Genomic DNA, 13651 nt, shown 5'->3' with positions numbered 1-13651 from the left:
AATTAAGAATACCTGAAAGATAGAAAAGCAGCCATGGGCAGTCTTCCTCACTAGCTTTACAGTAAGTGTCATATGCCACTGCTCCAGCAATAGGCAGCAAAACTTCTGTCATTCTGTTGCAGAGTGCTGTATATGAGGGTGTTTTTTCATGTTTGCTGAGACCAAAGCCTTGCAGTTGTCTTCTGTCTCTTGTAGAAAAAAGATGCTCTATTCTGTCTCTCACCTTGCTTATGGTGGTGGGTTTTTTTAGCAATCTGTGAAGTTGTTGCATGGAACAGGTATAGTGTTACTGTAACAGCTTGCATACAGCCTTCCATTTTCCTCCTCCTTCAGGGGTGGTTCTTGGCCTGTCTAGGGTATTGAGGTTGTTTGAACCTGAAACACAGTAAGGAGAGATAGGAGAGTTCCTCATCATAGTTATGGCCTAGCTGTTACTCTTCCCGAAAGTAGGTTATCAGGCAATAGTTGCTGTTCTATATGGACTCTCTCTCAGCAGTGGTTGCAGGGCAGGCCATTAATGATGGTGTACTACTTAGTCTTTAACCTTGCAGACCTGATAGGTGGTTTGGATATGACAACTTGTCATAATTATGAAATTCCATCTCAAGCACAGAAATGAGCCTTTTTTTGACCAGGCTCTTCCCAGATCTAAGTTGAGACAATCTCTTTCAAAGCTTATGCACCCAGAAATCTTCCCTCTTCTGCCCCCAAATGCAAACCAAAATTAAATATTTCAGTCGTAGGCTGTATAATTTCAAGACTTTTCTCAGCCTGTTGCTTTCTTGTCGTAAGCAAGAAAGTGAAAGAAGTCAAACTGCAATCTGTATTTGATATTTAGAGTTGGTTGGAGGTATCTTAAACAAGAACATTTATCCGCAGGTGACCAATAGTTACTCTAGAGAAGCAAAATGAGAACTGTTTCTTTTTAATGATAGGTATCTCTCTCATATTGATAGAGCAGATTGGCAAAACGAAGGTGATTGTCTTTGGAGACTAAATGTGCTTTATGGGTTCTGAACTATTATTTTAAAAACAAACAAAAAAACCCCAATGGTAACAGCTTACCTCAGCTGACTGTTACTGTGTGTGAGTTAGTGACCTTTTCTAGGGACAATACCTCAGGGTTAATAAAGTGATTCTTACTGCTTTACAATCGTGAAGCATCCTTTTGCTCTAATTGTACTTACTGCTGCAGTTTTGGGAATTGGTCTTGGTCCAGCCTCTTCAAAGTGTTTTCTCCCTCCTACTTAATAGTAGCAGGCATTTTATAGGGCAGGAAAATGCCCCTCACTTGTGTGCACAAGTGAGGATCCTGCAATCCTCATCTTTCCATCTTGTACTGTGGAAAAGATTATGGGCTTGTTTCTGTCCCTCTAGCAGTGTCTGAGTGAGAAAGCGTTAAGAAATGTGCACAGTGGAAGGTCTTAAATGCTGTACAGATATTAAAGATGGTTGGGGAATTGGCTTTATTTAGCTTTGGCGGCAGCAGAGTTGAAAAATTCTGAGCACTTAGAGGCATGCCTAGCTCTCTTTATGTGCCCTCTTGGTGCAGTGGTCTATACGTGTTCCGTGCATACTTTTCACGACAGCATATAACTGGCAGAACACCCTTTGAAGGCAGCTTTTGTGCTTGGGGTTCAGAGTGCCCCAGCTGCTTGCTCGATCACATTACAGAGTGGTTGTTTTGTGATCTGTTATTGATACTTCTACACAAAGCCCAGTTTCTAAGTCATGGAGCAGGAAAGAGTTTGTCCTACCTGTAATCTCCGTGCTGTTTTGCTTCTAACTATCTGGAATGTGAGATGAAATTGGATTGTTCAAGGGCTTAATACCAGTTGCAGGCAGTTCCTCAGTAATTCCAACATCTCATAGCTTTAGTGAGCTATTAAGACAACAGCCTGAAAAAGGCTAAGGAGCAGATAGTTTTCCTAATTTTTCTTCCCTCTTTGCCTCCTTTCCTCCCTGCCCCACCCACCAGCTTCCATACTCAGAAGTATGTGCACAGGACTGCCTTATTTACTTAATGATAGACCATCAGCAGAGACATCTGTCTCAGAAATTATCAAACAGCAAAATGAAATATATAAGTACCTCATGTAAACATTTCCAAGTTTGACTTGACTTGATTGACAGCAAAATTGCCAAAATGCTGGTGAACTCAGGTGTGTTCTTACTGTCAGCTGTTCAGAATGTAAAAGCTGAATAGCTACCAAAACAAAAAAAGTTTTGAGCTGAGAATTTTTATTGTTTTTTAGGAAGCAAGCACTGGAAGTGTAAGTAGTTTTGAAGACTACAGTCCCTGTCCTAATACCCCTATAGAACATGTTTATCGCAGGCAACATTCCAACTCAAATAATATAGGAGAAGTTGGAATGCACTGGAAACTTATTCCAATTACAGGTAAGATGGGTTTAACTCTTACGTTGCTACAAATAGTGAATGAAAACATGTTCTAAAGGTTTGTATCTTTCATAGATACCATTCTTGGGTCACGTGTTGGTACACAAGCACATATATATAGCCTATGCAGTTGTTTCTGATAGTTGATTAATACAGAAATCTGCTCGATGAAAACAGATACCCGTGGAGAATATTGCTGACATTATTTAGAAATGTGAATACTTGAGTATTTTTCTGGTGAGGTACATAACTGTTTTGAATTCAGTGTTCAGACTTGCTCTAGGTTCTGCTGAAAGATTGGTTGGGCGGATAATTGCAACTAGTAATCCAGAAAAGTAGTGAAAAATGTGTTCTCCTTATGGAAAGTAGTCTACTTCTTACTGCATCAAGCTCTTGTACTGTAAGTGCTTCAAAGTCTTTCCTTATCTAAACATTTAAATCTTAAATAATCTTACAGAAGCAGCTTCTTGTTCTACTTCCTGATGAGTCAACAGTGTCAAGTCTTGGGAGAGCATAAAAGCATGGATTTGAAGGGTGTAGAAACTGGGCTGTAGGAATAGTCATCAAGAGCTCTAAATTCAAGGCTACAAATCAAGTTGTCTTATGACTAAATCCAGATAGAATTTGTTACCTGCATTTTCTGAGTAAAAACTTACTGATTTCTGATAATGTTCTAGGAATGCTGGAATCTGTCTCTTGGACACTTCTGATATCCATTCAGTTGTGTAGTTCAGCAGCTCTTTTTTGTTTGTTTGGCTGAGAAGGGAGGAGGGCAGGGGAAACAGGTTTCCCTTCACAGTATTCACAGGCCTTTTAACGAAATGGCTGGGTAATTCTGTATGTTCTGGTATTTTGGTAAACTACAGCGTATGGAGACTGTAAAGTTGTTTGGATAGGACATTATTTCTTTTACTCCTGGAGGAAATGGCCACTGTGCATATAGATTATGATATGGTTGCCGAGATAACTAGTTAGGTGGATGATTAAGCATCTAAAACCTGCAATACATCATAGACTCTGGATGTGGGAGTTCATGCAAGGGTTTGTGAACTGACTGATATGTTGCACAGTCATCTGTGAGACTACAAATCTTACTAGACAAAAATTCTCTGAAGTCTTCTGAGAGGGAGAAGTGCTGTTCTCTAGAGATGAAAGAGATTGCCTTGAGCATCACTGGATTTCTTGAGTCCCTACGAGGTCAGTTCTTCAAATTAGCTCTTGCTGCAATAAGTATTGACTAGCTCTGTGGTACCATCATGTAAAAGGTGCTATATAAATACCAAAAAACTCTACAAACGCTAGCTGCTGCTGTCCTTCAGGAGGGGCAGGAAGAGTTCAAGAGGATCAGCTGTGAAAACATTAAGATAAACAAACAGGTGAGAAGTGTGGGTGGGACAGTTTGCATATGTCATAATGGCCTGAACTACTGAGCAGCTTGTATTCTCACCTGGTTTTGAATTTTCATCAGAAAATGAGATCAGTAATATGCTTTTTAGCAAGTGGACTCATTTTATGGAAGTACATCAAGAAGGCTGTAGGAGAGTCAAAAGAGCCTTTTGACTCTAGTTTTGGACTACCGGCACTCAATTTTTACTGGGCATCTCTTCCTGTATAGTATCTTATTAGAGGGCTTTGACTTTTTATTCTAGGGAATTAAGATCAATTCAGTAATATAACTTAAAGGAAGCTTTGTTCTTTTCTGGAACTGATTGCTTTCTAAATCTGATGGCTTCTCCATGTCTCTCATTTTTATAGCAAGATAGCTATAGAAAGGAATTCAGAGAACATCAATTTTTCTTTTTCATCTCTGCACAATTGCAGGAAAGCAAATTAGCAGTTTTTCTTTTTAAACAATATGTTTTGATACAGGGATCATGTTCAGCTAAACTTACTTTAAGAACTTAACTCTTCATAGTTTGTGACTTGAGGAGTAGGGGGTTTGTCTTGCTTCTTCCCTGACGACATCAGAAAGTGTTGGAGGACATAGTTGTTCACAGGTCCTCAACTCGTCTGGACTCCTTCTGTTATCATGTTATTGTTCATTTCTTCATGATTACATAATCTGAACTTCTGACAATGCTAAGCAAACATGAGTCTTATTTTTGAAAGCTAACTTGGACACGTGTGTTTTAACAAACCCATCCTAACTCAGTTTTGGTCTGAGTTTGAGACTGTTCTTTGGCTTTAGACTTTAAGCGTGAAAATGGTGTCTGTTCTTGCTTATTCTTCCTTCTCTTGTAAGACAAGTTAATGCATTAATAGACATTCTTAACAGCGATAGCTTTTGATGACATTCATCTTGGATATGAAGAAACAGAACGTTCTAGGCTTTCTTTGTCAGGTGGTGTTTGAATTTCTGATTTCAAAATCTACCCAACAATCCTATTTCTGGAATCACTGTAGAAGGACGTCTCTTAAGCAGTGAAGAATTTGACTTTAATCTGCAAGGATAACAACTTCAGCAGCTCTTAAACAGGTTGTTTTCAGGCAGTTCTCTTTTTGGTTCCACGGTATTACCAACAAAAAGTATATTTGAAATCATAAACCATATTTTAATAGTTGTGGAAGTGTTTGTTTATTTGTGTTTTGCTCCTTGCTCATGCATTTGTTTTTTGTGAAGACTTGTGACCCAAAGGTGTAGATCTATGAAGGATGCCACCTTCAGAGTATTCTGTTTAAATAAGGGTAACTTTAGTTTAAATCATCCTTTTATTTTTTTAATCCTGTTTTTTACATACATGTTACATGTTTTTTCATATTCAGCAGTATATATTTCTGTTTAAATTCCGCTTAGCGTTTTTTAATAAAAACCTTCAGTAAAAACAAAAGCTTTTGTTTTTTAAAACAAAGTTTCTTTCTTTCTGGAAAACTTTAAATAATCTTTGAGGAATAACCTAATCAGTTCTTAATTATATATATAGAAAACTTTTTTCCTAATATAATTGTTACAGAAACTTTCCATCAAATCAGGATGAGTGGATTGTATATTAACTTTTTCAATAACCTTAGGATTTGAAATTTTACCTGTGTTGGGGGTGCAGACAGGAGAGCCGCAGAACAAAAGTTCATTGCTAAAAATTGGTATGCAACTGATTAGCTGTACTACAAGTAAGAAGTTATAAAAATAGCCCCAAATTTAAAGCCATAGTATAGCTTTTAATCTTCTTGCTAAGGCTTGCTTATAGTACAAAATTTCTTGATTACAATAGTCATGTAGCTTCTAAGTGTTGAGCAGCTCAAGAAGAACGAGATATGTAAGTACCTTGTATCTCAAACAAGCTTAAACTAAGTTTACTCTGTTACCTTTATAATTTGGTACTGAGTTCTTCAAAGTCTTTTGAAGTTAATAGAGCTGCGTTTAGTGCTTTTAAAGAAAACTAGAAATTTGGGTTGACTTAATGGATGTGCTTTGAAGGATGAAGAAAGAACATGTAGTTTCATTGATAAGGAAAATAAAATGGAACCACATTTCTGCTTTCTCTGTATAACTCTAGTGGCATAAAGTTAACTGTGAGGTGATACTGTCACCTTGAAAAAGGGATCCTGTTAGTGGCAGATGTTTTCTTTTTAGATCTCGATGGATGTGATCAAATTAGGGACTGAATATAACCTTTTTAACTGGCTACAAAAATGACTGTATTCCAAAAGAACACTAACTTTTAGGAACTATCTATACTATTTTGGTTATTGCTTCTGTTCCAGGAAACTGGTTTTCTGCTTACAACTGTATTAGCTTTAACAATAACACTTAAAAAACCCCCAAAACCCTCAAACAAAACCAACAAAGAAAGCCTCCTTTGAAGTATTTATGGAGCAGATATATACTGAAGTACCTGTATGTATCTGAAATATCTGTGTGTATATATCATTAATTGCAACAAAATGTTAAATTTGGTTTAAAACCAAGCAAAACCGTAGTTTTGAATGTGGATGGTGAAGAAACTGAGTGCTGCAGAAATGATCTGGGGTTTGGGTTATTGAGAGGCTTTCAGCACTCCTTGCAGCATAACTGATTCTGTGTATCAGTAATTACCCTAAGACTTATGTCCTACCTTTTTAAGCAAAAAAACCTTCTGTTCTCAATTGCGAGATCAGACATGCAGCTTGCAATTTGTAGTCTAGCTCCACAAGGTAGTGTGTGGCTGAAATAAGTCTTCTGAAAGTCTGAGGATTTTAACCTAGTGGCAAATGAAAATATTTTAGTAATTTGTCACCCTGCTTGTTTTCTAATTTGATTTTTTTTTTTTTTTTTGTAATTAATGCAGTTGCTGTTATGCTTAATCAGATGATATCTCTGGGAAAATTACTTGTGTTCTGCTTTTTGAGCAAACTTTGACTTTATTGTTCTACTGTTGTAGGAGCTATTAAATTTTCTATGCTTCTGTACCTCAGCAGACAGTAACACTTGAGTCTTTGGATTTAAGTTGATTGGTGGGGGGAGGCACAACAGTAATGCTGTTCTAAAACTGTGTTTTGGAGGTTTTAGTGTATCAGTTGTGTATGACTTTCAAACATGAGATGATGATGATTAACTCTTCCTATATAGGTCTGAAATCACCAGAAGAACCACTGGTGTATTTACCGCCAAAGGATGCCTTTCCTAATGACCCCCGGGTAGTAAATAGACAGAGAAGTTCTGATTATCAGTTTCCATACTCTCCATTTTCAGACACGCAAAAGGGGACAGCAGAAGATGGACTTTATACAAGACAAGTGGAGAAACTTGAAGATCAGTGTGGGCTAGCAGATCACCCTTTTACAACTAAGCATTCCATTAGTGCAATAATAGAGACTACACTATTAGAAGAATATAATCTCTTTGCAAGAAAGATTCAAGAAATTTTGCAGCAAAAGAATATTGCTTATGTTAGTGGTGTGTCCACACCAGTCTTCTCTGCCCGAGAGAGGATAATGAGACTTTCTGAATACATATGTTTACAGGCATCAGAGATTTCTGTCCAAGAATATATAGAGACACTGAGTGAAAAGTTGAATAGTGTTATTTTGTCATCTTCATGCATTAGGCATACTCCGCCAATTTATTCTAGTCCTGAATCAGCAGAAGTGGTTAATAATGCTGCACTGAATCCTCCACCTGACACGTTACCTTTTTGCCGGGACTCTGACACGGCGTTGTTATCAGAGCCGTTGTGTAACAATGTGGTGGAAGATCTGGATTCTAATGAGCAGTATTCATCAAGCTTACCCTTAGTGAAGGAGGAACTAGATCAAGTGAACGCTAAAACAGAGGATATGTTGACATCTGATCAGACCTCTTCCAGTGGTGATCTGATGGAGCCACCAGAAAAGACACAGAAATCCCCAGAGAACTTGAACATTTCAACCCAACCAGCCCTTTCTGATTTTATAAGCCAGTTAAAACCTGAAGTATTCAACAGTTTAGTCAAAATTATTAAAGATGTACAGAAAAACACTGTGAAATTTTATATTCATGAAGAGGAGGAAAGCGTTCTCTGCAAAGAAATCAAGGTAAATATGTTCCAGTTCAACCTCTCTTTCGTGTTAAAATAGAATAGAGTGCCTTTCAAATCAGAACGTATAAAACTGGACTTGCAAACATAAGGCAGTCTGAAATATGTTTCAAAAGAGGTTGGATTGTGAAAGTAGGCTGTCCTGTCCCATTTCTTGTTTGAGGTTCTGAGGTAGTCTTGCTTATATTTAGCTTTTACGTGCAGTCTTTTTCTTATAGTTGGAAAGCAGAACAGGCTGTAGTTTGGTTCTTCCTGAAGATCCTGCCAGGGGGTTAGCCGTACAGAAAACAGATAACAGGGCAAAAATGTGATAGCTGACCGTTCTAGAAAGAAGATTTGAAAAGTTGATGTGTGTGGTTTTGGGTTTTTCCCTTCCCCTGCAGTTAATTGTACAGGTAACTTTTGCAGATTACTGTTCTTCTGTAGTTCAATGACGATGAAAGTGAAATAATAAAAACCTCTGGCTTTACTTGAAAACTCATGCCATTTTGATAGACTGTCAGTTGGCCATATACGTGCAATTCTGTAAGAATCTGCTACATCCTTCTGATTAATGTATCAGAAAGATAAGGAAACCAGTCCCTTGGAGAGTTACTTGAATGGAAAACTGATTTGATGTGGGGATTGTTTTGGCCAAACTACCTATTCACTTTTTCTTCACCATCTTCTCTTTCTGTGGTGTTAGGAATATCTTACAAAGTTAGGTAATACAGAGTGCCATCCAGAACAGTTCCTTAAAAGAAGAGCTGCTTTAGATAAACTGTTGATAATTATCCAAAATGAAGACATCGCCAACCTCATCCATAAGGTATTTCACATAAGTAAATGTGTACTATAGAAAGCTATTGTTAAAACATAGTGAGACGAGCTTGTTTTGAGTAAGGCTACTTTCTCATAACAACATAGCGTTTAAATGATGTCCTGTGTTCAGCTGTCATTTAAAGAAACAAAAGTGGTTGTGGTAAATGCCTAGTTTACCTAAAAACCTAAATACCTTGTTACATCATATACCTTTAACTTCTTTCACTTCCACATACGTGCTAACACATATTTAGTCTTAGCAGTTGTAAAGATGTACAGAGGCCTGAGTAGTTCTGCGATGCTCTAATGGCGAGTGAAGGCAGCTGTCAGATCACCTTAGGTATTCCTGACAGCTGTGGTTTATGAACCTGTGCTGGACAGAAGGTGAAATTATTCTAAGTGCGCAACTTCCATTGTCTCATTCCTGGAATGTTTTTGAGAGAGCACATCCCCAGGCAAGAGAAAAAAATAATAATTCTTTGAAAATGTATTTTGAAGTTTGACATTTGGTATTAATAAGGAGGAAAGTTCTGTAGTGGGTTTGGTTTGTTTTTGGTTTTTGTGATTTTTTTTTTTTTTTTTTTTTTTTTGTATGATCTTTGGTATACATCTCTGATTTGTAACATTTTTAAATAGATACCTGGCTTAGTAACTTTGAAGAGGCTTTCTTGTGTCAGCTTTGCGGGTGTCGATAGTTTGGATGATGTGAAAAATCACACCTACAATGAATTGTTTGTGTCTGGTGGTTTTGTTGTGTCAGATGAATCTGTCCTTAACCCAGAGTCCATCACAATAGGTAAGTGTGACGTTTTCTGAAGCTTTAAAACACAGACCAAAAAAGCCTGATGTTTCAGTATATGAGAGAGATGCCATACTCCTTGCAGTGAAGAATCAAGTCTCCTAATTTTCAAGTTCTCTATTTTTTTTGTGAGGGTTTTTTGAGAACTTGAGCTAATTCAGTCTCTTTCTTACCTCAGTGGGCTTTTGGGGGAGCGTGTTTCTGGGGACCATGTGAACTTGGCAATCTTGTCGTTTTTCTAAGCTTGTGTTAGATTGTGTAGTTATGCATATGGAACCTTTTATTCCCTACTACTCAATCCACAAATATGCTAGAAAAAAGTGCTGAAAAATTATTCGTTCACTTTTTCTTTATTTGAAATTGAATAGTTAATGAAATTACCAGGTTTTAAAATATATTTTAGCAAGACAGATCACATATGACTGAATTCAGCTTTTACGTAAGCAGATACCACCATTAGGCATCTGACCTACAAAAAAGCAGCTCAGTTTTGTAGTATTATTGTTGGCGAATCTGCTAGGAAGAAAACCTGAAGTACCAGGCTAATGTTCATAGTTGTGCAACTACTTTGATGAAAACGGAAAGAAGCTTTATGTATATACTGAAGCAGTATTTTCAGTTTGCATACCACAAAATTTAACTTCTATTCAATATCTCTGAAACAGATAAACTAAAACAGTTCTTAAAGTTTCTGGAGGATCTCAATACCCCAGATGGGAAATGGCAGTGGAAAATCCACTGCAAAATACAAAAAAAACTTAAAGAGCTGGGGAGGTAAGTAGTGTTCTTCAAATACCAGTTGTTAAAATGCTTCAGCTTTAATTATGCTCTCCAAAACCCAATTAAGTAGAACTTACCCTTACATTTGTCTTTTGACTTACTTGATTTAAGGTCAGTCTTAATACTCTCTTTCTAATAGAGTGCTTTTTCCCCCCATTATAGAATGAATTCTAATGCCCTGAGTCTGCTGACCCTTCTGAATACCTATCAAAAGAAGCACTTGGTTGAGATTCTGTCTTACCATAATTGCGATTCTCAAACTCGAAATGCTCCAGAACTAGACTGTCTTATCAGGCTTCAGGCTCAAAACATACAACAGAGACACGTTGTCTACTTAACAGGTAAACCAAAATATATGAATATTTCTCCCTCTTTTGATAATAGGTGCTAAATATTAATACAAGATCTCCTTTTATGTATTTAGAAAAGAATCTCAAAACGCTTTCAAATTACGTTGATAATGGAATAGTGGTTGCTACTGTTGATGACTTTATGCAAAATTTTAAAAGTCTCGTTGGGTATCACAACTCTGTTACTGAAGAAAACAGCCTTCCTCCCTCGGATGCTCCCAAAAGACAATCAGGTAATATTCAACGCACTTACACTTTCTTTAGCTAATTAGATGTGTGGGGTGGAGATCCTTGAGATAGTGTGCCTTTACTCTTGTAAATGAATGCTGCAGCTGGCAAGGAAAACCCAACTCTCAAGCTACTCTTTTTCTATCTTAAATGATGGGGGAAAAGCAGCTGGGATGGAGCACCAAAGGAGACCTTAATTAAATACAGAATTATAGGCTAACGTGGTATTCAAGGAAGTTAGATATATGCCAAAGTGGAGTAACTGTCTGTTTTTTCAGGGACAGGATAAACTTAATGCTAGCTTTTAGAAACCGTAACAAAAGGACTGAGATGTCAGTAATTGTACTCCTTCAATTGTCTGATCAAATACTCACCTACTGTATAACTTTAGATGCTGTTTTGACATTAACCCCTTTGGAGCTGGGAGTTGGGATTTCCCAACACTAAGCATGAACACAATGCGCAGAAGCTTTTAGCATCGGAATAACTGGACTCACACAGAGGGTTAAGTGTGTATGTTGAGTAAGTGAACAAGAGTGGCAGAAGACCAAGACTTAAGTGATATTGGACTTACAGACCTGAAGCGTAACACTCTGTGAGTAGTGTATAGTTTTTCTAACAGAAGTTTGTATTTCAATAGAATAGGACTTTCTCTCTTTTTTAATGTAGTTCTTGTAGAAAACGATGAAAAGGATGAGGAGGACATGTCTCTGGATTCAGGGGATGAAACATCACAAATAGAAATCTGCAATGATGCCTCTAAGTATGATACTCATTTCGAAGCTTTGCAGACAGAGGCCAAGAGCTCACATGGAGATGCAAAAGAAAGCTGCTTATCAGTTACAGAGTTATCTCCTGAAGCACAAATTGGCTTGATGGAAAAGACTTCTAAAATTGACTTGGAAGATACGCAAGCAATTACTCCAGTTTCTACAATGTGCTCTGCTGAAGGAGAAAAACACAGTTCAGTTGAACAAGCTCCTTTCAATAACTTCCAAGTTTATAGTAGACAATTAAACATGTCCCATCAATTCAGCCACTTTAATGTACTCACTCATCAGACTTTTCTGGGAACAGCATACCCAATTTCTTCTGCAAGTCAAAATCAAGAAGGGGGCAGTTATTTTCTATCTGCTTACAGTCAGAGCGTGGATACAGAAAAGTCATCGTCGCCTGGTGGTTGGGATGTAAATTGTGATTCTTCCAGGCCATATTCAAAACAGAAATAAACTCCTAAGTCTCTTTTTATAAGTTGCTGTGGACTTTTCTGTTTCTAAAGTGGTGGATTAACAATTTCTATTTTATTCTGGAACAAAATGTTTCTTGTCCTTTATCTCAAATGTTTTCTTGTCTTATTTAAATCCTGATGGCCTGTACCTATTGGAAGCATCTGAAATTGAAATAAATATATATATTTTTTAACATTTACTGTACTTGAATGATCTTGTTTGTTGGCACTTTTAAGTTTCTACATTTGTATTTGACCTGTACCTGGGCTTCAGTTTGAGGTCTGTTTTAATGTAAAACTGAATGTTTGCCTAAACTATGTGAAACAGCGAGGTTTTTTTAACTGTAAGAGTATCCAAATCACTTTTCTTTACATAAATATCAAAACTTACGTATTTATTTGACATTTGACACAAATTTTGTACAAATGTTTTTACATAGCTATAAGGCAGTGTAGTTATTTTAATGACTATATACTGGATTTTGGCTAAATACCTCAATTAGAGTAACCAATGGTGCAGTTCCATTACAAAAACAAAATAAACTCTTAATGCACACGGGACTTGCTAACACATTGCATTGTCTGTGGTTTTTATATTGTTTTCAAAGTACGTGAGAAACATACCCAAACTTTAGTTCATGAATAGCGATTATCTTTGCGTCTGATTTTGATACTCCACGCTTATTACAGCACCATCAGAGAGATCTTACAACTTTTATCTTGCCATTGTAATTACCGTAATGAGAGAAGGACAAACCTGCTTTTAATGACTGTGGTAGTTCAATTTGCATAAGCAAAACCTCACTTCTCCTACTTTAGCAAGGTGATTACTGGTGCCTTTTTTTTTTTTTAAACTAGCATTGTCATAAGTACAGAGTTTTATCTGTGTCTTAATCCTGTCCTTTTCCATTTTCACTTCTGAGTCATAAACTTACTTTTCCCCAGTGAGTCTCTCTTGATTGGCTCATTTTGTATGTCATCTTCTCACTCAGGCTTCTGGAAAACAGCAGCTGTGGAGTCTCAAGACTACCCTTGTTATTCCATTGCTGGTTTTGCATATACTAATACTCTTGACTCGCATGTTTACTGCTCTTGTCTTGAAGCTGTCCAAAGTTCTATGTTTGGGGGTTTTTTCCTGTTTGTAATTTGATTTTTAGTGCTTTTATGTAGGATGTGTGGTTTAGTACCAGATGCCATTGTTTGAAACTATATGACTGTGACTCACAAAATTACTTGGGACAAATATTATTGGTGAAAAAAGGGGAGCTTTTAAAAAACAAACAAACCCATCCCCTAGACTTTTCCCTAGAGTTGAATGTCTGTCCTTCTATTAATAGTCATTTGATTTATTTGTTTAAGAACAAACCAGTACTAGACTAGTGTAGCAGTTGTTACCCTCCCCCCAAACACGGCAAATAAATAATCTTTTTTTCAAAAAAAGAACTCCCTTGTATCAATAAACCTTAATGGATTTTGTGAAGAACTGTTCCACCACCTACAACATCAAGTGCAGATTCTCACCTACTGCATGACTTGGCATACAACTGAGAGGGAAGAGTGCGCCTCTCTTCCC

At 37.2% G+C, this 13651-nt stretch overlaps 1 protein-coding gene across 1 annotated transcript in view; it reads left to right on the top strand.

Annotated features, from left to right (window-relative positions):
• Positions 1 to 12730, top strand: part of TASOR (transcription activation suppressor) — a 34214-nt gene extending 21484 nt beyond the window's left edge. The window contains exons 16-23 of the mRNA XM_059823170.1: positions 2256 to 2400; positions 6947 to 7890; positions 8578 to 8700; positions 9330 to 9489; positions 10158 to 10266; positions 10435 to 10613; positions 10697 to 10855; positions 11520 to 12730. Coding sequence (XP_059679153.1) covers positions 2256 to 2400; positions 6947 to 7890; positions 8578 to 8700; positions 9330 to 9489; positions 10158 to 10266; positions 10435 to 10613; positions 10697 to 10855; positions 11520 to 12079 — 2379 coding nt within the window. The 3' untranslated portion in view covers positions 12080 to 12730. The remainder of the gene's footprint in view (positions 1 to 2255; positions 2401 to 6946; positions 7891 to 8577; positions 8701 to 9329; positions 9490 to 10157; positions 10267 to 10434; positions 10614 to 10696; positions 10856 to 11519) is intronic.
• The last annotated feature ends 921 nt before the right edge of the window (positions 12731 to 13651 follow it).

The sequence above is a fragment of the Gavia stellata genome, chromosome 12 (assembly GCF_030936135.1).
Source record: "Gavia stellata isolate bGavSte3 chromosome 12, bGavSte3.hap2, whole genome shotgun sequence".
Taxonomy (NCBI): Eukaryota; Metazoa; Chordata; class Aves; order Gaviiformes; family Gaviidae; genus Gavia; species Gavia stellata.
The sequence above is the reverse complement of the archived record's forward strand: the minus strand, read 5'-3'. Positions and strand labels throughout refer to the sequence as shown.